Here is a 25,347-nt window from a genome sequence, read left to right on the forward strand (position 1 = left end):
GAGCTGCTCAAAGTACAACACGCGCGCTGGCGCGGGGAAGGGGGTGGCCTTTGCTACTGGCTTTTACACAGTGAATTTCGCTGCTCAAATAAAAGCATAAAATCCGCCTTTTTCTTGGTACTATTTATTGCGAATGTTGCAATGTCATGTAGTTTCAAACTAAGAGATGAAATTATTCGATAGGTAAGTCATATAATTAATTGGAAGACCCTCCCGTGACAATTATATATGTATATATATCAAAGCCATTCAAATGAGAAAATGCAACCTTGAAAATGAAGTAGAGGATTTAGTCCTTGCTGAACCATACAAGAATCTGTGTATTTAAGTACTTTACACAAAGGAATTCTTGTGTACAGAAAAGTGACCGTGTTGATTATCTGATACAATCAAGTGCTTGTGAAATATAGTCTCTTACAGAAAGTATTCAATTTCTTCATGATTTAGCGATCTTCTTTCAGCTTGGAGTGCTCTCTTTCATATTCACAACTTGAAGCAGATAGTCCATCATCTAAAAAAAAGAAAAATATATTATTTATAGACCAGTCCTGGAAAAAGTAATTCACTAAGATAATAAACCTTCTATAAGTTAATAAACCTAATAGATAACTGCGCTGTCACATAACAAACATATTCCTAATAATCTTTCTGAAACAGACCCCATTTGTCTTGGTTAGTGTAATAACCAACTGCCAAAGTAGGAGGAAAGTCATTCTCCCAGATAATTCCGTGTGCCATCTCATTTATATCCTGTCTTATTAGTGTGAAAAAGCCAACTAATAGAAACAATTTAAAGTTTATTTTCCAACTTACTTTTGCACTTAGTCCAACTTGCAGGAGAGATTTGCCTCCCTTTTAACTACATAAACTGTAATTTTTTCACAGAATAAAGAGCAGGCAAGGTATTTACTGAAAATAACACAGGTGCACCACCCTAAGCCAAACCCCAAGAAGTATTTGGCTCACCTCTTCCATTTTTTGACTATTTGTGTGTTACAGCTATTTCCCTCCTCTGAGTGAGTGCTTTAGAAAGAATTCTTTTATTCTTAAGAAATGTGGAGCCCAGTGTGAGCATCAGTGGTGATGCACTGGATGATTTGGGCTAATAAGAGAGACCCTGAGTTGAGTTACCTGAGGTACTCATCTGTGTTTATTTCTAGCTTTGGGCCTTCCTGATCTTAAATTTAAAATTCAAGTTTTAAATTAAATCAGCTAAATTTGAAAGCATCCATGAAGCCAAGTTCTTGGAGTCAGTTTGTTCCCAGCACAGGCAGTGCTTCCCGTGTGCAGCAGGTGGAGCACAGGGCTGCAGGCAGGGCAGGCTCCTCGTGGCTGGCATCTCTCATGGTCAGTGCAGGGGAATTGCAGCCCTCGGTGGGCATGTGCTCCTGGGACAGCCATTCCAGAAGCTGGCAGCAGGGCTCATTATTTTTACTTTTGGTCACATTTAGCGTCTCAGTCCAACAGACCACTGCACAGGGAACAGTAACCTGCTGCAAATCTGCTGTCTGGTTCCTCCTAGAAAAAGTTTCTGTTCCAAACTCACATGAAATATGCCTGGAAAAGTATTTCATGCCAAGGACAAATTTTCTGGACACGCTGTGCCATCATTCTCAGCTTCCTGTAACCTGGTAATCCTCTCCTGTGCGTGGACACCTTCCACAGCTGCGGTACAGCAGCACCTTACCCCAAGGTGTTATCTAACCAAAGTCTGTGCACATGAAACCCCTCACAGCCTGACAAATCTACACAATCAACCCCCAAAGGCCAGTTATGCATTTGTACCACTATGCACACTACAGGGAATGTCCCATTCCCTATATCAGAGTTCCACCTTTATAAATAAGGCCTCTTTTGTTCAAAATAACTTTAAAATGAAAAATAATTTTCATTATTTAAATGTTTAGGAAACTATCACGGCCCTCAAAAGAGTAAAGTATATTCCTTTTGATCTTCATGTTTTCTTCATCTAAAAGGAAGATCTCAGAAATACCTTAAATTTCAGGTGCTTTCTTGAAGCCAAGGGGGAAACAGGACATCATATCCTGTCTAGGCTGTGTATCATCAGATGTTCGTGTCCAACAGCATGAAAGTACAGCTACAGGTCCTTTCATTAGATTTTACTTCAGGGTGGAGACAAAGAAACTGTTGAATGATGGGCATCAAAGGTTCTATGGCCAAATGAGGTTCTGCAAGTTGTCCTCTATCTTAGTCACAGGAAAAACATGAGCTGTTTTTTAATAATCCTTGCAGAAATCTGGATGCTTAAGGCAATAACCTCATTACTCCATAAGGATGTCCGATGTCTGACCACAGAAATGCGGATGTTAATTTATGGTGAAAGTACACACATATGGGTATGATTCAACTTACCGGAGGCAACTTCCAGCCCTCCTAAGCAGGATTTATTGACAGATACTTTTAGAAGTCAGGACATTTCCCTCTTTACATTAAATAATGGAATTTGTTCATTTAATTTGATTACAAAGCTGCACACTGCAGAACTGAAGATGGAATAAGTAGTTTCTCTTTTAGATAGTATTAATAATCAGTTACTATGATGCATCACTATCACAAAGCTACAGCCAAAAAGAAACCTATGGGCAGCATTCATATGACTGTGTGAGAGACTTAAATCATAGCTTAATTTAAAGGGTGAATTTTTGCCCACATTCAAATAAAAGCCTAAGTATTCACTGATTTGATTGCACCAGGATTTCAGGAGGGAAACAAGGCTGAAGTTAGCCCAGGAATATTAATGACATCATATTGCAGTAGAATACGGGAAGGAAAAATTCTTCCCACTGATGTCTTTAAGAGGATGTATTAATCTTTTTATTCTATTTCATTGTCACCCAAAAGAATTCTGAAGCTTTATCACCATGACTGTGTATGAGGTGGTAATTTTTGTTTTTCTTGTAGATCCTGTGATTTACATTAGACCCCAACTACTTTCTGTAAAACCTCACTGTTATCCTTCCCAGTGTATTTTATAGGATTTCGCAAAATAATAGGGATTAATCTGTTCCAAAACCTTGTTGTCTTGTGCAACAGCACTAGGAAGAACATTAGCTTGAGGGATGAGGAGGGGGCACCTTATCAGTAACCCCAGACTCCTTTAGCAAACCCAGGAATGACCACAGCAATAGCCAGCCCCATGGGCTGGAGAAAAGGCAAAGGAAACAGGGACAAAGCTGGGACCAGAAAAAATTCTGCAGCCCTGTGGCTTTACTTAGCTCAAGGGAGAACATCCTGAGTGGGGGGCGGTCAGTGTGATGTGGTTCCTCCTGCCCTCACACTTGTTTTTCACACCAGCTTGGCTTTGCTGGGCAATATGTGCTGCTGATGTGATGAAAAGAAAAGAAAAGAAAAGAAAAGAAAAGAAAAGAAAAGAAAAGAAAAGAAAAGAAAAGAAAAGAAAAGAAAAGAAAAGAAAAGAAAAGAAAAGAAAAGAAAAGAAAAGAAAAGAAAAGAAAAGAGAAAAGGATGGCCCAACCAAGCAGCTTGAAGGGAGCCCAGGCACTAAAATCTGCTGAATGCATGCTGTGTTTATGCCCACTAGCAAATGAAGTCACCAAAAATACAATCGGTGAGTGACAATCTGCAATCAAGAGAAGAGTCTTACTGTACTGAATGTCTAATATATGAGATGTGTTTCTTCTGCTGCTTTTTGGAACAATCCACCAGTTAGAGGAAGCTGATATGATTCTGTAAACCAAAAACTGAACACATGGAGCATCTTTACAGGCTTTATCTTACTTACATGCTTCCAACTGCTATTGTCATCTGTCTCCCAGGTGTTCCTGGTATACCACGGGAGCCCTCCTTTTGAAAAGTGACCACTTTTATTTTCATTGCTTTCCAGCAGCCTTAGCAAATATTTTGAGATTTCTTCCCACTGCAGATACTCTTCCAGCTGCTTGATATTTTCAGGTAATGCTGAAAATGGTGTCTTGTTTTCTTCTTCAAAACCATAAGGAAAATCTCCAGTGCTTTTTTTCCCCATTAAATGTCCTGTAACAACAATTAAAGTAGCACAAAATTAACCAAAACGGGTAAAACTTTGATTGTTCAAACATCAGTGGGACTGCTACTGACTGAGGGAAGGGAAGGGAAGGGAAGGGAAGGGAAGGGAAGGGAAGGGAAGGGAAGGGAAGGGAAGGGAAGGGAAGGGAAGGGAAGGGAAGGGAAGGGAAGGGAAGGGAAGGGAAGGGAAGGGGGTAGATAATGTCAAGTTGTAGCACTATTGGGAGTGAAGATTTTGTCAGTGTCATACAGTACTATTAATTTCTTCTGTCTCTTGTACAAGTGACGTGGTCAGAGAAAACGTGGCTGAGAAAGGGGCAGCGATTACCAAGCGCTTTGTCTGGAGATAGAGAGAGGCTCTTGGTAAGATTTGCTGGAATAAAAGCGCACGGAGTAGGCGAGGTTTTAGACTTACCCTGCCTCAGCACGGGACGCGGGAACCGCGCGTTCCAGTGCCTTTGCAGGAGTTAAACCGCACTTACCCACAGCCCAGTGGCTGCCGCGGGGGTAGATCTTGGTGAGCGCGGGGGTCCCGCCGGGCTGCAGGGGCGCCGCTCCGCCCTGCGCCGTCAGCAGCGCCAGCAGCGCCAGCAGCGGCAGCGCCGCGGGCCGCCCGCCGCGCATCCTGCCCCGCTCGGTGCTGCCGGTGCCGCCCGAGCCGCGCTCCGCTCCGGCTCCGCCAGGGCTCCGAGGCGCCGCCCGAGCCGCCCCCCATTTATCCGGAGCCGGCCCGCGCGGGCGAGCGCAGCCCCGCGCCTGGCGCCTCCTCACGGGGCCGCTCCCGCCCCGCGGGGGGAGCGAGGCGGTGCCGGCCCGGGCGGGGCGGCGCGAGGGGGCCGCTCTCGCTCCCGCCTCCCTTCGCAACACGGGCGCGTCCCGCCAGTCCGCGCTCCCCGCTCCGTTCGCCGGGGGGCGGCGCTGAGGGCGGCCCGGGCACCTCGGGGCACCGGAGCTCCTCGGAGAGCGGCGACAGCCGTGGAGGGGACCCGGGAGCGGCAGGCGGCGACGTCACCGCCACCCTGCGGGACCGCGCCGGGCGCGCTTCGGTCCGGCTGCACCTGGGGCAAAGGGCCTCCTGGTACAAAGTCTGGTGCAAAGAGCTTGTCTTAATTTCCAGTCTCACCTAAATCTTCTGTCACAAGTGACAGTAAAGTAGATGCGCATTTACAGGACTTTCTGCTTTCCCTGCACAAGGGAACCTGTAAACTTTGAAGCCCTTGAGTCACCTGGAACTGGCCAGCTTTGTAGTAAATAGATGAAAAGAATTCCAGCCTGAAGAGGCAGTGCAGGGAAAAGATAGAGACAAGTACATCCCTGGAAAGGCCCTGAAGTGGAACACTTAAAGTGGTTTCACTGGAGTGAAGGTGGGTGAGCAACGATGGGATGTTTATGAAGCCCTGATGTGCCGTTTGTCACCCAGGAGAACAGCAGGGACAGGATGAAGCCACGTGTAATGTGATGATTTTGCTGTCTTAGAGAACTATGGCAGGAACTGGGATACACAGAGCAGAGCTGACTGTAAGGAACTTGCCAGCTCCTCCAGCTAGCCCCACATGACTGGAACTGAACTACCCCTACTAGAAACTCACACGGATGTGAATTAACATAATTTCCAGGCAAACTCTTGTACAATTCCTTTTGAAGTAAATCCTGTATCCTGCTGCATTGAGCCAAATTGTCCCCTTGTTTAGTCACAGTTTGTTTAGTCTTCTTTTACTGATTAATGTGATTCACTCTTTTCTTTTGGTTATTAATTATGCATTCCTGCTTAATTCACAACAGTATTCTTACGCCTCAAGTTGCACTGTGCAGCCTGCAGTACAGCTACTGACATGTGCTCTGTGCTGAGTGACAGCTGATCAAATAAAATATTGCCATCCAGAGAAACTTCTAATTGTTTGGAGCAATCAAGGCAGGAAATTGAAAAATTCAGGAAATTGTCCATTTTCAGAAAACAAAGCCAAAACCAACCAAACATGAATTCTTACTCAGTCCCAAATCTCTTGTACTGAAAGTACCATGCAAACAAATAAACCTTGCTCATATGCTGTATATGTACTATTATTATTATTATTGCCTTTATTATTTATTTACTTGTTCATAAGGATTTATTCTAATTTTTAACTGATTACCCTTCTAAGGAAAATAGTAACTTGATTATATAGAGAAATATTATTCTGGACCCCCCACAACAGAAAAGGAACCAGGTACAACCAAAGGATGTTACGAACTGTGAGTGACTCAATTCACTCAAGACAATCTTCCTCTTTAAAAAGAAGCCTGATAACATCAATTTGTGTTTAAATATCAAGGAACAGCTCTCTGTTTTAAAATACCCTTCCCCTTTTCATATATCCCATGGCAAAGCAAAATGTTGCTGTGCTTCTTCATGGCAGGAAAACATTCATGGTTTTTAAATGCTATTACCATGATAACACTTTAATCCACTTCCTTTACATTTTAGACAAGCATAATTGTTCTATCAGCAACGCATATTTGCTGGCTATAAAAAGGGAATGGCGTGCCTTTCATCATTTTCTTTGTAGGGATGCTGGCGTTACACGCAGCCAGGATGTATGCACAGAACAAACACTGGTGGGAGCCTGCCTCCAACGCAATAACAGGCATGATCACTGAGGAATACTCTGTAAATGTTGAAGATGCTGAATAGACTAATCTCCAGCATTTCCAACCTGCACTCAGGGCAGGTGTTCTGCAAATAACCTCAACATCGACTCAGTGCAGCAACAGCTCCCTGAAGAACCAAAGACATTTCTCAGAAAAGAGCTCCGCAACTTCACAGAGGCTGAATAATATGAAATAATAACATTTATTTAATAAGGCCCGGTGTAAGATAGTAGACACTGTTTGTGCTGCACTTTGGGAAGCCCTGGACAGTTGAAGCTAAAGCCCAGTGATTGCTCACTGCACACTGAACTTGTGCCAGGCTGCTGTGGCAGCCACAAGTTTGCGTTTGTGGTTTTTGCAGTGGAGGGGTTCAATAATTGGAGAATTCAAATGGGAAGCATTTATGGACATGCCTGTGGACCAGAGCAGCTTACAGGGACCATCCAGCCCAACAGCCTGAGCCCTTCCAGGCTGCCCTGAAACTCAAGGGCATTGTCCAAGGGCTCCTGGAAAGCTGAGCCTGGGGCATCCATCCTCTCCCAAGGGAAGCTGCTCCAGGTCTGAGCACCCTCTCAGAATGGAAATGCTTCCTGACACTCACTGTGATCCCCCCTGGCACGGCTCTGAGCCACTTCTGTGACTAGATCTCACTGTCACGTTGGCCAGCTGCAAAATGTCCAACTGCACTCTCCAAGTCAGAGCTGACTGTGCTTGCATTGGGGTAGGTGGACAGCATAAATCTGGATTTCAGCAACACCAAGAGAAAGAAAAAAATCTTATTCCACATACACTGTCTCCAAAAAACACATTATTTTTTCTTAACTGGGATGATACACTTCCAGGAAGACTGCATTAAGGATCCCAACATTATTCTGCCATGCCATTTATTATACTCAATTTTATTTCTATATAATTTGACACAAAATAAGTAATTTTTATAATACAGTTGGACATGAAAACTGCTTAGTAGGACACAAAAGAAGTAATATTACTTGGAGAAATTCAGCAGTTGTCTGCTGAGCATGAGCTGTTACAACAGAAAAGGTGTCATTATTGTATAATAGAGTATTTTTGCAGAGGTAAGGGATTACAGAAGAAACAGAACTCCAGAGAAAAAAAGCATCATGCTGTTCCTTATCAAAGCTACAAAAACAAAGCCAGCAAGGAAAACAAGTTTGCTTTGTTGAAGGTGCAACACTGATATTTGAAGATAAGAGAAAAATACCAAATTTCATAAAAGACAGTTATCAGGTAAGTTTTTGAATGAAAAATCAATTTTACGTTTAACACTATTCAGGTGTTATATGATAGGAGAGAATAATACATTCTCCAAACTGGCATAAGAGTTCTGGTTTCCCCATCCTGGCAATACCCCTGAAGTGTACTACTGTGCTATTCATTCAGTAATTTACAAGTGTTATTACAGCCCCAGAAAACCTTTTTGTTAGGTTAGTTTAAGAGCTGGAACACAAAAGGCAGATTGTCAACAGCCTGAGTGCCAGCAACACACACAGTCCCTAAAAACCAGGCCTCTAAAAACCAGGCCACCTGGGCTTTTTTCCTTACCCCGTGAAGGAGCAAGTTTCAAATGCAAGGAAAAAGCTCTCAGTCCCCACTGCTCAGTACCAAGTCAGAGTGGAACTCCCCTTCCTGGCTGTTTTTGGCAGCCACAATCAGCCAACTTAGGCATAAGTCTGACTAAACTCCGAGAACTTCCTACCTGCTCAGAGATTCTGTGTCCTTACAAGCACTGATCCAAACAGAATGTAATATGGAGAAAAGAGGGCACTGATAGATTAAAAATAACCCCCAAGACAAACAGGAGAGCAAAAGTGGGTTCAGATGCAGCACCAGTCAGTCAAACCCACTGTGGCATGGCAGGAGAGCCCCTGGCTGCTCCAGCACGACAGCCCTCTAAACCAGTGCCAGGCTAGCTGAGAGCAGTCTGCAGAAGGTGGTAAATACATCATTTTTAATTAGCCAGCAGCCAATAGCTTCACTCATTAGTTGTCATTTATTTAGACAAGACAAAAGCTCGCACAGTTTTGTAACTGTATACAGAAATGAAACCATCTGAAATATATTAGTTCTTTCCCCCCTGTGAATTTCCCTTTGTTCCTGTGTTTAGGATTCCCTCTTGAGCAGTACATATGCTCCCATCACTGCCAGGAGAGCATACTGCAAAGAAACACAGAACACAGACTCGTTACAATTCCTCTCCACTGAGCTCTGAAAGCACAAATTGTTCAAAAGGTGCCCTCTTAGACATCACACTTTGCACAATTACAGAGCTCTGGTCCTACCAAATTGCAGGAAGATTTTAAAGTGATCAAATTCATCATAACCAGGCATCACAACTGCATACACTTAACTAATAACATTCTAATAAATGACATGTTTTCAACTCCTTACAAACAACAAATTCTACTGCCCAACAGTAAGCAAGGAAACCCAGCTCATCCTGAGTTAGGTACCCAACCACAGACACAAATCTTTTAACATGTATGCTTAGAGGCAAGGTTCTTGTTGTGTGTGCTTGTTATTTTAGAAATTCAAGTATTCACAATGTCAGTATACATACCTTAAATTTTGGGTAGTCATTCATTATTATAGTTACCATTCCTACATAGGGCAAAAACCTGTAATTGATAAAACAGGTGAATGCAAAATTAACCCTCAAACATTACATGGAAGTATTTTAATGCTACTCAGTCTGGAATATTTCAGTGCAATCCCATAATTTATGCCTAATACGGATCTGAATAGGAAGTAAACTTTGATTAAGGAAAACTAATGAATTTATCTGAGAAAATCTGAAGAGACTTCAACTCAACTGAAGGAGGAGGAGACAAAGTAAAAAGCCCAAGCCTTCCATAAAATTCCTCTGGAATTCCAAAACAATTTTCTAGAAGTGCCCAGCAATCACAAGGAGAAGCTGGTTAATATTGTATTTTCAGGTGAACTATTTGTTAAATGCCCCTTTTTTCTGCCCACACTCCACATCGGTCTGAGGACTATAGGAAGCAAGTTTTCCAGGTTTTCTTTTAAATTACAATTCTATCTAAGAAATTTAAAAAAACACATCAGATCTGGTTTGTATCAACAGCAGAACCAATTTAAGAGCTAATTTTTCTCTTTAATTACAAAGTACATTTTGTTTTACTTACCCTCTTGCTCTTCCAACAACATCTTTCTTCTCTAACCAGTTCTGACCTTCTTTGTACAAGCCTCTATCATCAACTTCATTATTATCCCCTTTAGTGAGAAATTTGATGTTCCCATTTCCTCTAGAAGGCAATGAGGTGATAAACTAAATAGCACTTAATCTAAAAATCTCAATTAGCATCTACAAAGCAAATGAGGATGAAAAGTGCCACAAGATTAGATAACAATGTTTGCTTTCAGCCCTGCTTATTGAACAACCACCATTAGATCATTAACATTACAGACTTTACTGACTTTATCTATCAACAGATATTAGCAAGAAACATTTTTTACAACACTCCTAGATTGTCAACTGATGTAAGCAATTACACAATGGACATGAAAGGGGCATTGTCTATCCAGGCACTAAACTTCCTCAGCAAAACCCTGTGTGTTTATCAGCATCTTCGACAGAACACTAATTCAAATAAAGTTCTTAAGTTTACAGTGTTCAAATGAATTTTGCTTAAGTACTAATATCAAGAAATGAGGACTTCTCATAAAGACAAATTAGGTAATAAAAAAAATGAAACAGAGGCAGTTCTTGGAAATTTTAAAAAAGCATGGAAGAACAGATGTTACTCAAGGAATAAACACCTTCAGTTCATGGAGCAAACACATCAGGGCTTGCCACCTGCAGCTTGGCTTTTCCCTGTGCAGAGCTAGCAGCAGAGCTGTGCTTTGTTAGGAATTGTTTAGCAGGGTAGGCATCTGCAATCACGGCCACACCAAGCCCTCTCCCTGCTGCTTTTCAGCCGGAACTGTCATGGGCAGTGTGGCCAAGGGACACAAGAATAACAAGAGTCTCCTTTTATCCTGAATCAAATTTGGAAAACTTCCGTTAGTGAAGCTCACACACCGTCAGGCTGCACCCTGATTGTGAATCTCCACCTTCCATGAAAAATCTGCTCTTCCAACCAAAATCCCAACTGCACAAGCAGCAGCACAGCAGCAGATTCTGCTGCCACGCACATTCCTGCTGCCAAGATTCCTCCTGGGCACAGCTCCACCTGCTCCAGCCCTGAGGGAAAGGTCTCTGACCCTCACAAAGTGTGACACAGAACTGGGGACAGAAGTGGATCACATCCTACAGCTGAGGTTTCCCTCACTGCTGATCCTCATGTGCCTTCCTCACACACTAAATCACAACTAAACTGACACTGAAGGCCATGGGGAAGGAAAGGAGCTTTACAAACAAAAAAATACCAAGTTGCATTACTTTTCATGTACTTTGATAACTCTGTGAACTATTGGAATGTCTCTGCCTTCAACTTTAAAAACAACTATTTCACCAGCTCTGATTGGGTCATCATGGAAATTTGTTAGGAACAGCAGGTCTCCCCTGTGAAAAGCTGGCTCCATGCTGCCACTACAAACAACAAGAAAGAGAGAGTTTGTTGGCATAAATGAAAGAAGCATCATGAAATCAAAGAACATTTAATTCTTACAGATAAACCCACAATTTTAACAGAGATCTGCAGCCTCACCCACTCAGTAACACTGCTCAGACCTTTAACAGAACCCAAATCCCAGAAAGCAATGTGCAGGGGTTTACCCACTGAGTGAAGGACCTTGGATTTTAAAAGGTCTCACACATTTACTGCTCCTACAAACCTCAGTGGGAACTGGGCCATGGCTATGGACAGTGTGACTTTTGCCAGAGCCCAAACACAGCTAGAAGAAAGTGAGTGTTTGAGTCCTTCTTTACATAGGTGACATTTCAAATTCCAACTGTATCCAAGGGGAAGGGGGAGGAGACAAAAGGCACAACAATACCTGGACTTGAAGCAGAAAGCCTTTCCATTGACTCACCTGAGCACCACAACAATGGGGCTCTCACTGCCAGTCACCACGATCAGCCCTTTCCAGATCATGAGGGCAGAAGACACAATCATAGAAAAATTTAAGACTTGGTAATATAGCTGTGTGAAACAAGAAAATTGGGTTTTAAAGGTCCTGTGTTGTATTTAGAAGCAAAACATAGAACTTTAACTCAAGCACACCACAAATTCTAGGCTTTTATGCTAGAATCCTATTCCAACACAAGTCTGGTAGCACAGGTTGCCATGTCAGAATCCACCCCAAGCTGCAGCATAAAGATGGAATCTCCTGTGTGCCTTAGTCTTGGTTTAATCCCCTCCTGTGTGTCAGTGACAGACGCAAGCACTCTGAGAAAGGCTTATAAAGCTGGGGAAGCGACCAGGCAAACGCTCAGAGCTGGCTGGGTCCCACGGCCCTGCCTCCCTCCCTCCCTGCCGAGCTCGGAACTGCCCCAGAGGGACACTGCGTGGGACACCGGGCAAAGGCAGAGGCCGCCCTTCTGAGAGCGACTTTTGTTTAAAAAGAGCAGCTGGAGGGGACGAGGGACGACAAAAGATCATTCCCTGCAACTGTCATACTAAAATTTCTTCTCTAGAAAATCACAGATTTGACTTTCTGCCCCCAAATGCTGCTGCTCCGCCAGCCCTTTCAGCAGCGGAGGCGCTTTAACCACACTCCTTCATTTTCTGTTCCTTTCCTCGGCAGCACAGGGGGACAGCGGTGGGAGGACCCTGCCAGCTGGCGTTTGCGATGGGCCGCTCCCGGTGCGGGCTGAGGGCCCGGTACCTGCCGCTTGTTCATGCGCCGCAGGTCCCCGAACAGATCCATGGCGGCCCCGCCGCGGCTCCCGCGCTCCGGGCCCGCACTGCCCGCGCCCCGCGCAGCGCCGGCGACGGCAGCGGCACCCGCGCTGCTCTCTGGGATCTGTAGTCTGCTTCCTCTCCCGCCCTGCTGACGCACAGGGGGCCTCCGCAGCCAGGTGAACCATAACTCCCAGACGCATCGCGGCGAAAGGTCTTGAGGGAGAGGCCCCTTGCTTGTCGCCCCTGGAGGTGCCTGAGCAGCTGGCTGTACCGAGGGACCGTCGGTGAAGGCTCAGACCCCTCGGCTCGGCGGGAAGAGCCCCACGCGCCCGAGAAGCATCGGGACGGCTGCGTCGCTCTCTCGGGCGCGGAGAGTCTTGGAGAGCCTTGGGTCAGGCGACCGCCGCGGGCATCCCGGTGCCGCCGCGGCGTGGGCGCAGCTGATTGGCGGGAAGGGGAGGTGGGGGGGCGCTGGGGGGCGCGCGCGCTCCGTGGGGGGGCGAGCGCTGTGAGGGGCGGGCGGCGCCGTCCGCCAGGGGGCGCTGTGCGCCAGGGGTCGCTATGCAGAGCGCGGGAACTCCGTGAGGGCCGTGAGGGGTCCTGAGGGGCCGTGAGGGGCCGCGAGGGGTTGTGAGGGGTTGTGAGGGGCCGTGAGGGCCTTGGCGGCGGAGAGGTGCGGAGGGAGCGAGCGGCACGGCAGCGTCCTCCTCGGCAGCTGTGAGCGGAGTCATTTCATGGCAGCAGCTAGCGGTGACCTCAGCGTTTGCTCAGGCACCGCGACGCGGCCCCGGTCAAAGGGCACAGAGGCCCGGAAAAGCCGCAGCCGTGTGCGGCAGCCCCTCAGTGCCCTCCGCAGGCCTGGCGGCCCGCAGCGATGGGCCGGGGCCGCTCGGTGTGCCGGGCAGTGGGTCAGACCCTCAGCAGCACAGACAGACTTCACACCCGTTTCCAGTTCGTCACTGAATGGTTGCATGAGCCTGAAGCAGTAAGCAGCCACACAGATAAAAATCACAGCCCAGAGCCTGATTTCCTGGGAATTAAATGGACCAAACCGAGTCAGGCATTCACCAAGTTTAAAATTAGCCCCTGAAGACTGAGAATGGGTGAACAGAGAACACATGGAAATGCTACTAAGATAAATGGAAACAAACCTGCTCTGACCAGAGCAGTGTTTTTGTAATTTGCTAGAAATACATCAAGACTGTAATGTTGGTAAACAGTTGCATGAAACGGACTAGGACTGACTAAGAGAGGCAGAACTGACACTAGACGGCAGGGGAAGGTGTGATGCTCTCAGGAATGAACAGAAATGGCAAATTGGAAAGAAAGCTCCAAGGACACCAGGTAGGCATGGTCTAGATAAGATCCTTCCCCTCATCTAATTATCTTCCAGTGACACCAGTATTCTTTTACTTACAAGAGTTCCTCTAAGATTACGTTGTTTCAGGTTAGTTCTCTGCTATCCTTTACATACTCAGAGAAAAGCATCTGCTACTGTCCCCTTTGAGCAGATACAATATTTAGAAGTAATTACTAAGAGAGAAGGAAAATATACAAGAGCAGACTCAAAGGTGGTGAAAAGATTCTGAATTTTCTTTGTGCAATTAAGAGTTGAACTAAAAAGGTGTGTAACAAGTTATATCTTCTGTACAAGTGAGATCTGCCCACTGAAATGTTATATTGATTCTTGCCCAGCAAAAGGTTTTCTGCAATTCCCTGAGTAGGTTTTTCATACCGTACTATTTGGATGGATTTTTTTAATAGAGTTTTTTACCTTTGTGTACAAATCTGCTTGCCTTTATTTTTGTAAAAAACCCCAAGAAAACAGAGATTAAAAAAGGTGATTGGGGCAAAATTGATACAGGCTGTACAATCAACATAGGGGAGACTAACAAACCTCAGTGTCTAAAAACCTCATTGAACATACCATTAATTTACACTAGGGTTCAGACCACTAACTCATAGCAATCTAAAACCATTTGACAAAAACTTCTTTGTTAAATTTGCTTTGCTATCGGAAGGAAATCTCTGTCATTTCTTGTGGCTATAGCTGTACATTCCACTTTAGCTATTAATTCATTATATTAATGCTGGGTACCATATCTGCATCAATATGAAAAAAACTCACAAGGAACCAGCTTTTGTTCCAAAACGCTGTGTATCACACCCAAATTCCTCCTTAAGTACAATAGAATTAATCCTTACTTTGTATTTAATTATATATTTGCACTGTACAGTAAACATTTGAGACTTTTCTATTACCTGGTCACACAAGGAATGGCTGAATATAAATGGATGAATTTTCATCCTAGACTAGAGTTGAAATACTGCCACTCACAGAACAAAGAGAAATGGCTGTCATAGAAGAATAATCTGAGTGTTATTTTTGGGTAGGGCTTTATTCATCAAACAGGCAGAAAAATGTTCTTGCCTATTGGGAAGCAGGGATATAATTTTTGGAGGCAAAAGACAAGGCACTCAGCAAAGGGAGATGGCAGCAGCTGAGAGAACATAAGTGACAAAGTGCAGTGTTGGAACAATTCCTGGCAGTCATTCCTGATGGAGAGGATTAAAAGTGGAAATTGAGGTGGTAAAATCTAGTTCTGTAACAAGCAGAGGAAAGAAGCAGAGTTAATGTATGGAGAATTTAGAAAAGTGAGAAGGCAGCTTTGTGTTGGGACCTGGAGGATCAAAGCTGCTCATGTTTTTGCTCACATAGAGGGGACTTTCTTTTGTCTGAGGCATGAGCCCACACTTAATTCTGACACTGCAGTTCCTTTGCCGGTTGGTTTGGTTGTGCTTGGTGTTTGATAGCTCAGAAAACACTTGGACTCCTCCACTGTTTGTGGTGAGGCAAGAGAAACGTACTAGGAAGTTGCTTTTCTTCCTTTTCCAGAGTTGCTGGGAATCACCCACAGCTCTCTTGGTGGCTTTGTTATTTTACCAACTGCATGATTTCGATTATTAAAGCTTTCATGTATTTTGAAATCTTTCCCTGCGCTGGATGTTTGACTTCAATATTTGTACAGTAGATCTTCTGGAGCTCTGCAGCTAGAAAATCATGCTAGATTTTTAGTACACAGAAAATGTAGCACTTGACATTCTGGCGGATTTGCCAGACCTTTGCACACAGCCAGGCATTAGTACTACCTGTATATATAATATTGAATGACAGCTCTTTGTTTTCCAGGGGGCTGGTTATGGGCACAGAGCTCTCCCCTCTTCTGGATACTTTTAATATTTGTGTTTCATTGCAGTTTTGTAAGAGTAGAAAGACTGTTTGCTTCCTGCATGCCCATGGATGCATACCCCCACTTTGGAAGCCGCTGCCTGGGAGCATGTGTGGCTTTTGTCTTGTGTCACTCCTCTCCTGAGCCTTGTCATGTGCCTTGGGAGCTGGCAAGAACCACTCACAGGCACAGTTTGCAACCCCAGTGTCACTTTCTAAGGGTATGAGTCAACATTTTGAGCCTGCTCTGTGACCCGGTATCTGCAGAGCTGATTGGATTTCAGCTGAGTGGATTTGTTTCAGGGAATAGTTTATTTGTGAAAACAATTTATTTTGCTCGGGAAAAAGGGTAAGGGGAGGGAAGGATCCAGCTATTTGAACACTCAGTTGAATTTAGCTAATAATGTTCTCTTTTTCTTCCCCTTCTCCCATGGAATAGGGAAAAAAAAATCAGAAACAATCACTAAATCAGGAAATATTGTTGTGCTTGACCTGCAATATTGGTCTGGCCCGCAGAGGTATGGCGCTGCTAGCAAGTGCTGGACTGACCCGGGGAGAGCAGTGCTGGTAATGCACTGCATCCATATCCCCACCAGCACATTAGAGCCATTGAATACAAAGTAGCACAATTTGAGAGCAGAAAAGAAATGAACTGCATAAAGTCTTTCGCCAAATCATATAAGGGGACATAGCTGAGAAGGGTACTGTGCTCAGCTTATTTGGCTAATAGTCACATTACTGTTTCAAATACATTTTTTCCTTCAAAATAGAATCCTGGGGCTCAGAGAAGAGAGCTGCAGTGCCTCCAGTTAATTTTCCAGGTGAATCTGGGTCATCCCCAGTGGCGGGCCTTGCTGCGATGCCCTCAAATGGGCCTTTTGGTCCTCAGTGAGGAAAGCTCTTTTTTGCCAACTAGGAAAGAAATAACATCAAAACCAGGTTTTGTATGGCCACTGTTGAGGAGCAAATCAAATTTCTTTTCCCAAAGTGAGGAAGTGCCCAGGGATGAGCCAGGAAGTAACTCCTTCTTCCGTGCTCCTGCGTCCACATCCACTCCTGGCTGCAGAATCTGCTCTGTACACAGAGCCCGGGGATGTAGGTCAGGCATGCTTGTGCCATCCATGGGTGACCAGTTCTGTACTCGTTTCTCTTGTCAGTCCATTCCCCACTGCTCCTAGTCACCCTTCACATAGCCCAGGCAGATAACCTTTGAGTAATAAGCTGAAATTCAAATACAAATAATTGACTACGGAACTGCCCTAATATTTGAGAAAGGTTTTAAACTTAAATAGGTTCTTCTGTGTGCTGTTATTGGCCCGGCAGCTATGTGTGTACGCTAAGTGTACTGAGAAAGGTAATATTAACAGAATGAAAAGGTCGCAGTTGTATAAAAATCCTTTTAAAAGTAAATAGGCTTGCCAAACTGAATTCCCCACAGGTAGACAGAGGTTAAGAACTGAGAACATTTGGGCCTTTGGCAGGTCAAGTTGTGCATCTGTAAATGCCCTTCAGAAATACAAACACCAGACAAGTGTAGAGAATCACAGGGCTGGGTTTAGCTCTGGCTGTAGCTCCAGGCAAGCAGGCCAGGGCTCAAAGCTCCCGAGGGAAGTATCTGGGGGCACCGTGCAGGGAGGCCACAGCACCCCTGTGTCATACCCAGGCACCCCAGGGACAAGGGAGGCAGATGCACGTGGTAGTCACTGCCCACATGCCCTGAGGTGACCTGTTAACCAATAGTAGCAGGTGAAAAACAGTTTTATTGTGGCTGTGTTGGCAGGTGGAGCCAAGCGTTGGTGCAGTCCTGGTTAGGCAGTTTGCAGCTGGATATTTGGGCAGAGGTCTCGTTGCACTCCCTGCCTCCTTGGAGAGCAGAAGGGATGGAATGGGAAGGCACACAACAGGAGGAGATATATGGCCTTAGTTTCTGTTGCAATTTGAGGTTGTACTGTTCAGTACCTTTGTTTCCAACCACAAGAGTGGCTGCAAAATGGTGGAGTCTACATGATCCCTTTCCTAACTCTCAGAGAGGTTTTATGAAGTTTAATCCATTACTCAATCCTCACAGGAAAAGGGTAAAAAAGAGGAGTATTTATGACATCACTGACTGTGAGTGTCACGTTGTTAATTAAAAGCAAACAACTCAAATGTCAGATCTTGGACTAAAATAAGTTTAAACATTTTTTCTATAGTTTACAACAGGAAATAATTCCTTTAGGCATGCCTACTGATATTTGTGCTTTTTCACCCTATCTCACATTGCTTTAAAACCTCCTGTTCACCTCCTGCTCTTCAGGACATTGTCTTCCTGTTAAGGAGGTATGTCAGCTCTGACACAGAAATGTGGCTGGAGCTTATGGGGCAGCTCAAGACCCTCTGTCCCTTAAACCTTTCAAGAGATTACTGGCAGGAGGGTTAAATTGTTCTGCCAGTTAGACCTGAGGAGGGCCCACTTCCAAGCAGCTGGGCTGCACTCCCTGGCTGTGCAGGAGCTCCTCTGGGGACACGAGGGCCAGTGTGACACCCTGGCAGCATGATGCCATTTGCATCATCAGGTTACTTGCAGGTGTAAGACAATGAAAAGGGAAAATAAAGAAAAGTAATAGTAATGGCTGTGAAAATTGAACTTTTATTATCTGTTCACTGTATACAAAACACCATTCTGCATAGTGATAACTCATTTGTTGTACAGTTGACAGTGCACATCAACAAACAAGTGTTCAGAGGTATCCACTAAATGGGAAGGGCAGTGGTGGCAGTGGTGCTTGCCCACTGTAGGATGAAGTACCTCACAAGCACTTGATATGCCAGTAATAGAAACGGGCTAACAAGCATCTACGCAGGAGCCAAACTAGGAATGGGGATGGAGAGAGCAGAACTAATGTGTCTGAGAAACAATTTCCAGAATGATTAAGTTTTACAGAGGTGGCTGAGAGGACCCATGTTTTTTAAACACTTCCAATTTCAAAACTATTAGAATTTAATGATAAATAACAGAATCTCACAAATCTTTTGGGGCAAAATGCTCCACATTTATTTACATATGAAATGTGTTTAATACAGTCGTAATGGACATAGTGTATAGTAACATCTGACAGCAGCAAGACTTTTAAGGAACCCAACAATTACTACTGTTTATCATGCAGCTATCTATATATACACAATTTGTTTTAAAAAAAAGTACAAAAATGTTTTTGTAGGGTTACATACAAGGTATAAAATGCAAAAACAAACTAAAAATATACTCTCACAGAGAACTCTATCTGAAAGGGACAGGATGGTACCTTTTTGTACTTGTGCAAGCAAAACTAGTGGTGCTGGACAGGAGTTTGCAATGTCTGGCTTGTGCTAAAGCTGCAGGCCCCAGTCCCATTCCTGGCTGGGGCTGGCTCCTTCCCAGTCGTGGCCGTGTGTGACACTGAGCACCAGAATGTTTGGCATGATCAGATGGAGCTGGCAAATCCCAACCCCTGCAGCAAGGGTCAACTATTTCCTTTCAATAACCAGCAAGGAAAATACATAATGCTGTGTACTCACTTCTGTATGTTTAATAAATTACATGACAAAAAACATCATCATTATAAACCTATTCCTCTAATTACATCTTATTTCTTAAATCCAGAGCAGCCCAGCCCATTTGTAACAATTTGAGCTTTGATCACAAGCACCTGGTGACCTAAAAACGTCACTTCATGATACTCAGAGTTGTGCATTTATACTCTTCAAAAGTACTTCACCACTCCAGGAGGTCTGCACCTGTTCTGGTGTTGCCACCTAAAAACCAGCACTTTATTTTACACATGCAGTGGTACTTTTGTCTTTTTTAATAATGTATTTTGTAAGAAAAAGTTTAAAAGCTTCCTCAGATATTTGGAGGTCCAAGTTCTTGGACCCTCCCCTTAGCTTGCTTCCTCTCTCCTCTCCCCTCCTAGCACCTCCTCTTGATGCTAAACTTCCATTAGCTAAACTTTCTTTCAGAAGCATTCAAAAACCAAACAGTTTAAGAGAACCTAAGGAACTGCCCTGGCATTCAGAACTCTGTTTTAAAGAAACTTACTACAAAAGAACAGAAAATAACCAGAAAAAAACCATTTTTTTCCACTAGTTACTGATACAAACACATAACCAAAGAGTATAAAAATTATTAGTTTAAATATATACAAACATTTCTCAACTCAAATACTGCTTCCATGGTTCTGAGGGTATAGACAATGAGGTGAAGGGGACACTTTTATGCAGAATATATTGCAACAGCCTGAACAGTACTGTTAATATTATTATACCTTGAGCTTTCTGTAGCAAAAATGTCTTTAGTATTCCAATGTGGAGCGAGATTTCTGCATCCCAAACAATCTGATCACTTGTCAGCTGAACTCATTCTTTTGGACTTGATGAAGGCCATGCCATGTGTTCTCATGTGAGTGTTTAAGGCCGCTTCAGTTTCAAAAGTCTTTGCGCACACTTTGCATCTTCTGTCTGATGCCGCACTGTTGGAAGAGTCGTCCTCGTGGCTGGGTTTGTTTTCCTGCTGATTATCCTCCCCAGACCCATTCTGCTTTGACACTGGCTGAGGCTCCTTCAGCTTATGTACAATGAAGAGGTGTCTGGAAAGGGACACATGAGATGTGTAGCAGAGTCCACATTCCCTGCATTGGTACGAAGAGCCATCAGATTTATGCTGAGGAATATGTTCATGAAACTGGAGAAGATTTTCTGTTGTAAAGCCACAAACTGCACACTTGTGAACTTTAAAAACATTTATCTTCAGCTTCTTTAATGGCTGAGTGATTGCACCTCGTGGAGGTCTGAACTCCATTACAGGTTCTTCCAGTTTACGCTTTGGACTAGGAACCTAACAAAGAGACAGAAATGGTGTGTCATGTAAGCATAAATATGCAGTTCTTTTCATAACTATTTGTGACTTGCAAATGTCAGAACCTTTCCCTTGGCAAATTCTAAAACAACTCTGATGAACTATCCTTTTGGGGCTCTGCTTCACAGAAGATGAGTCATCTATGGCATCAAAGTACCTGTATTTATTTAAAGATCCTGAATATATACCCCAAAAAAATCATTCTCAGCGACTGAATGAGTCTTCTAAGTGATTACCTTTGTGTCTTCTTTTACTTCCCTTTCTTCCATGTTGGTAGATTCAGTCATTTCTTTCACATCAGGGTCTTTAATGCCGTGCATCAACTGAATATGTTTTTCCAGCATTAACCTCTTGGTAAAAGTACGTCTGGAATCTGGGCAGTGCCTGCAGATACACACACACAGACACACACATTCAAGTGTCATGCTTAACAAGTGCCTTTTGTAGACTGGAAGAATGGTTTTGTATTTGAGATGCTCCTGAAAACCAGGTTCCCCAAAGTGGAACTCTGAACTCTCAGCTCAGCCAAATTTCAGATTGTAGACTTTACACACTGCACTCTCAGGAGCCTGACACGTTTCTGCAGGCAGGATAGGTAATTGATTTGGCCTGTCCTGGGCATCTGAAAGAATGGGACACTGGCTTTTCCACAGTTAAGGAAAGATGTTGAACTAACAATGGTTTTTGTATTCCATTTCTAAAGAAATAAAACCAGAACTTACGAGCACGTATAAACCTTCCTAATGCCTTTGTGCTTGATACGATTGTGCCGACATAAGCTGTGGGATGAACTGAAAGATTTGTCACATTGCCGACATGGATGTTTCTTCATTTGCTTTAAAAAAAAATAAGAGAAAGACTTTCATTAAAAAAGCTCAGAAAAAGTGGTGCCTGTGTTGAACCTTCTGATAAATAGGAAAGAAACATCACTTACCCGTTTTTGGTACTGTACTTCACGTACAGCCCCTCTTTAACAACACTGTACAAGTCAGAGCTGGACCTCTTTCAAAGCAGTGTGGCCCCCATGAGCTACACACACACACACACACACACACACACACACACCTGTCTCCAGCTGTGAACTGGTGTCAAGGACAGTGGATGAAGAGAATTTCTTCCACCAAAGAAACAGGGAAGATCAGAGGACTGTTTCTGGATCAATAAAGGCAGCAGGATGAGGGGGTGCTTTCCCTTCCCATCACCAAATCGTGTCCTCAGCTGCTGACTAGGAGCTCCTCAGCCACATACAGGGAGCGGTGAAGAGCACAGAAGAAGGACCAAACTTGAACCTCACAGACACTGACACACTAACAGAGTTCAGGAAAGTCATGACAAAACGAGCAGTATGATCTGATGCCAACTTGATGGCCATCTGTCTGGGGAATTCTGTGGGGCTGATGTTTCAGCTGGTCGAGGGGTAGGAAAAAGTAAAGGAAGAAATTGAGAAGGGCTGGAGCAGTCACACACTAGCTGTGTGGCAGTGAGCAGAAGCATCAAGCCCGTGGTCAGAAAAGCAGGAGGAGGATGATGCTCAGCAGGACCTGGGGGCACTATGTGGGGCAGCTAGCTGTGATCCCACACTTGTTCTAAATTCCTTGGGGAGACTCAAGATAGAGACCCAAACAGAATTTTGGATGCATTAGATTCTGCAGTGGCAGCCAAACCAAAAAGAACTGAAAAATTATTTCTGTAATTAAGTGCAGCATGATCTGTTGTAGAGCATCTTGTCTTGACAGAAGAGGATGATCAAAGACTAAGTTGGAGTTGGTAATTCCTACTTAGAAAACATCTGCCCTTCACAGAAACACACCTGCACACAAGGGTAAGGAGCTCAGCAGACGGGTGCCTGGTGGAAGGCAGACACACATGATCCAATTTCAGACAGGAGTTATACAGGCTTGTTGCAACCCTCCCTTGTCTGGGCTGGTAAAGTTTGGGTTTTTTTGGCAGCCCTTTTAAGATCAGGTAGAGAGTCACACCAAGGTGGCTACAAAATTTCCTACCCTCCAGCTGGCTCCCTTCCTCCAGGATCCTCAGGAGAGGATCAGAAAAGGTGAATCTGCGTAGACAGTTCCCAGTAAAGGCTGGAACCTTAAGGATCTGTCCAAAGGGGATATACACAGCAACACCTTGCCTATGAATACCTCTGCATAATCCAGCCTGGGGTCAGCTAGGGGTTACAGCTCTTGCACTCTGCTCCTACAAAAGCAGAAACTAGAAGTTTGAAACTAGGATTTTCATATACCTTGCATGACAATGGATTTTGTGAATAGCACATGAATTGCTTAATGACAGTTTTAAACAATCATTCTGAAAGGATCATTTTAGAGCATTTAACCCACACCTATGATTCTTAAGAAAATAAGACTGTAAATTAGTTCCTGTATTTATTAGATCCATATGACATACTTGGTTATCTTATGCTCATTTCTATTCTGTCTATGGTAGAAGTTCAGTTTTTCAACATAGTCATTTTGACAGCTAACAATTACTAGAAATTTTGACAGGTTGGGAAAGAATGTAGCACCTGGTCTGTATCCCCCATTTCTGAAAGACATGGAATTGTATTTCAGTTCATTTTAGAATCTGTGTGCCTCCTGTGTTACTGAAAGAACTCCTTGAGTGGGTATAAAAACCAGCACCTGAATGGAAGCAATGAAAGAGGCGTTCAGGCCAGGATTTGAGTGCAACAATTATCTAATATTTCATAATAAGGGCTATTCTTGAGGTAACATTGCACATAAACATCAGAGAGAGAAAGACACAGATTTAAAGCTAATATTTAAAAAGCATTATTGATATGTTACTAACCTTCTTTTACATGCCTTTGGCTACTCTGCTGTGGATGGAATCAGACTGAATATCGCTCTCTAGTTCACTCTGAAGTGACAGTTTCATTGGGAGGTTGTGCTGCTTTGTTTTTAAGAATTGCATAAATGTACAATGCATTCAGTCCTAAATGCATTTCTGATTGCCAGTAAAAGCTCTGCTGAGTTAATATTTGGGCAGCAGGAAGCTGAAGGAATGGGGTGGGAGTTACTGGAGGCAATGATGCTGGGGTGCTATTTGCTTGAAGTTGTCCTAAGAAAATTGAAGATGACACTCAGTAGTCCAGCATTTTCAGCTTTTCCATAAAACGTTTATAAACAGAATAAATAATTTGCAGAACAGCTTTAGAGATAATAACTGTAATATAAACCTCTGGAAATGTGCAATCATTTATTACAGCACATTAGAATCCTGAAAACGATGGATTTTCATTCAGAGTGGTTCTCCTCCACTTTGACAAAATCAGCCTATTATCCCTCCCAGTCCTGCTCTTTTGCTGCAGTGCAGCACAGTACATCAGTTTAGCTCCCTGGTTCCCAGCTGAGGAAAGAGTCAGAGCATTGCAAAGGTGAAGACTGGCTTGGCTGGTGGCTGCCACAGGTCAGCAAGGGGCTGGAGCCTGCCACAGCTAAGCAGGGTCACTGCTGCCTTCCTGCCTGCCAGTCTTTTTAACTTCATTTAACTGGAAATGCTATTGAGCGCAGGAAGAACATCAAACAGTCTCTCTGCTGACATGAGGATGCAACATTCCCATATTTCCCTTTCAATCCATTTTAAGTAAGGTAGCTCTAATTCAGGTGCTTTAAATACAAAATTCAACTTGTTAACTCAGCTGAACTCTTAAGTGTCAGATTAGAGCAACAGCTCAACTATGGAATGTGTCTGCCTTTAAATGAAACACCAGTTGGCACTCAGTGGATGAGTAAAACATGACTGAGTCTCCACTCCCTGAGGCTAACAGGCACTGAGCTTCAGAACAGAACAGAATCAAATTGTTTAAGCTGGAAAAGATCTTTAAAACTGGGTCCAACCGTTACCCCAGCACTGCCACGTTGACCACACCACCGTAAAGAGAGGGAACTGAGAAGGCACAAAGAAGAAATAAGAACCTGGAACAGATTAGATGGTTTGGATGAAATACAGCAATGTATGTCACTCTTTCCATCTTGAAAAAATTTCGGTACTGAATGAAGAAATCTACAATTGATTTTCTCAGTAGAATGATGTAGAAACTGAAAAAAAAAACTAAGCAGCCAAAGCAAAAAAGATGAAATAGATATAAGAACAGTAAATAATAATACTGGGATTTAAAGGAATTATTTTCAGAAACACAATTGGAATGTAGAAACAAATACTTCACCTTTCAGGTTTAATTCACCTTTTTGTACTGAATATATTCCTTTACCTTTCCATGTTCTTTCCTCATGTGGGAGATGTAAACATCTCTCTGAGTGAAGAGCCTGTCACACTCCCAACATGTCCAGCCAGGGCTAGTGACTTTTTTAGGTTCTGCTTTCTTTATGGGAGAAGGAGATTTCTTCTCCAACTTTTCTGTTCCGTTGATAGATTTTGTGTCCTCCTTGTTGTGACTGGCTGAGTTTTGAGTTGTGGGTTTAGTACTGAGAGGCAGATTTATCCCCAGGTTTGGTGGCCCCTCAACACTTTTCAAAGTTCCATGCATAGACTATAATAAAACAGAGAGAAAAAAAGGGACAAAACTGACATAGACATACACAGTTGTACTCAACCAAAAGCCTTCAGTTACTTCTTTGGCATACTATTATCATCAGATCACATTTGTAAAGAAACAGGATTAAGTAAAGGCAAGACCTAGCATGACCTAACAATAACTGACACCGTATATAGGTATTTTCACAAAAAAAATAAGAGACTTTGGAGGTTAAGTTTAAGTTGCAGTTTAGCAGGGAGGGAAA

The 25,347-nt window shown here is 43.7% G+C and overlaps 3 protein-coding genes across 12 annotated transcripts in view; all 3 read right to left on the bottom strand.

The window, feature by feature from the left end:
• Nucleotides 1-89: 89 nt before the first annotated feature.
• LOC143696589 (gastrin-releasing peptide-like) lies at nt 90-5,136 on the bottom strand. The gene is made up of 3 exons (XM_077193168.1): nt 4,509-5,136; nt 3,764-4,014; nt 90-511 (listed from the first exon to the last, which is right to left on the bottom strand). The coding sequence occupies exons 1-3, from the start codon at nt 4,648-4,650 to the stop codon at nt 458-460; spliced, it is 447 nt and encodes a 148-aa protein (XP_077049283.1). The 5' UTR covers nt 4,651-5,136; the 3' UTR covers nt 90-457.
• A 3,513-nt stretch (nt 5,137-8,649) lies between these two features.
• LOC143696588 (signal peptidase complex catalytic subunit SEC11C) lies at nt 8,650-12,697 on the bottom strand. Of its 2 annotated transcripts, none has more exons than XM_077193166.1 (6): nt 12,470-12,697; nt 11,671-11,780; nt 11,078-11,227; nt 9,822-9,941; nt 9,236-9,293; nt 8,650-8,832 (listed from the first exon to the last, which is right to left on the bottom strand). In XM_077193166.1, exons 1-6 carry the CDS (start codon nt 12,680-12,682, stop codon nt 8,779-8,781), a joined length of 705 nt encoding a protein of 234 aa, XP_077049281.1. In that variant the 5' UTR covers nt 12,683-12,697; the 3' UTR covers nt 8,650-8,778. The 2 variants fall into 2 exon arrangements, with proteins under 2 accessions (XP_077049281.1, XP_077049282.1); XM_077193167.1 differs by having other exon boundaries at nt 12,466-12,621.
• A 5,623-nt stretch (nt 12,698-18,320) lies between these two features.
• LOC129133098 (zinc finger protein 532) overlaps nt 18,321-25,347 on the bottom strand; it is a 41,234-nt gene continuing 34,207 nt past the window's right edge. For all 9 annotated transcript variants that reach the window (XM_077193129.1, XM_077193124.1, XM_077193123.1 and 6 more), the window contains 4 exons: nt 24,819-25,097; nt 21,307-21,419; nt 20,821-20,968; nt 18,321-20,563 (listed from right to left, as the gene is read on the bottom strand). In XM_077193129.1, coding sequence (XP_077049244.1) covers nt 20,069-20,563; nt 20,821-20,968; nt 21,307-21,419; nt 24,819-25,097 — 1,035 coding nt within the window. In that variant the 3' untranslated portion in view covers nt 18,321-20,068. The remainder of the gene's footprint in view (nt 20,564-20,820; nt 20,969-21,306; nt 21,420-24,818; nt 25,098-25,347) is intronic.

Source organism: Agelaius phoeniceus, chromosome W, assembly GCF_051311805.1.
Source record: "Agelaius phoeniceus isolate bAgePho1 chromosome W, bAgePho1.hap1, whole genome shotgun sequence".
NCBI classification, from domain to species: Eukaryota; Metazoa; Chordata; class Aves; order Passeriformes; family Icteridae; genus Agelaius; species Agelaius phoeniceus.

Coding starts and splice junctions, on each gene's coding strand:
- LOC143696588 (XM_077193166.1), bottom strand. CDS start 12,682: ATGCGTCTGGGAGTTATGGTTCACCTGGCTGCGGAGGCCCCCTGTGCG. Junction 11,781..12,469: donor CTGCGGCGCATGAACAAGCG/GCAGGTACCGGG, acceptor TGTTTCACACAG/CTATATTACCAAGTCTTAAA. Junction 9,294..9,821: donor GTTGTTGGAAGAGCAAGAGG/GTAAGTAAAACA, acceptor TATCAATTACAG/GTTTTTGCCCTATGTAGGAA.
- LOC143696589 (XM_077193168.1), bottom strand. CDS start 4,650: ATGCGCGGCGGGCGGCCCGCGGCGCTGCCGCTGCTGGCGCTGCTGGCG. Junction 4,015..4,508: donor CGGCAGCCACTGGGCTGTGG/GTAAGTGCGGTT, acceptor TTGTTGTTACAG/GACATTTAATGGGGAAAAAA. Junction 512..3,763: donor ACAATAGCAGTTGGAAGCAT/GTAAGTAAGATA, acceptor TCTTTTTTTTAG/ATGATGGACTATCTGCTTCA.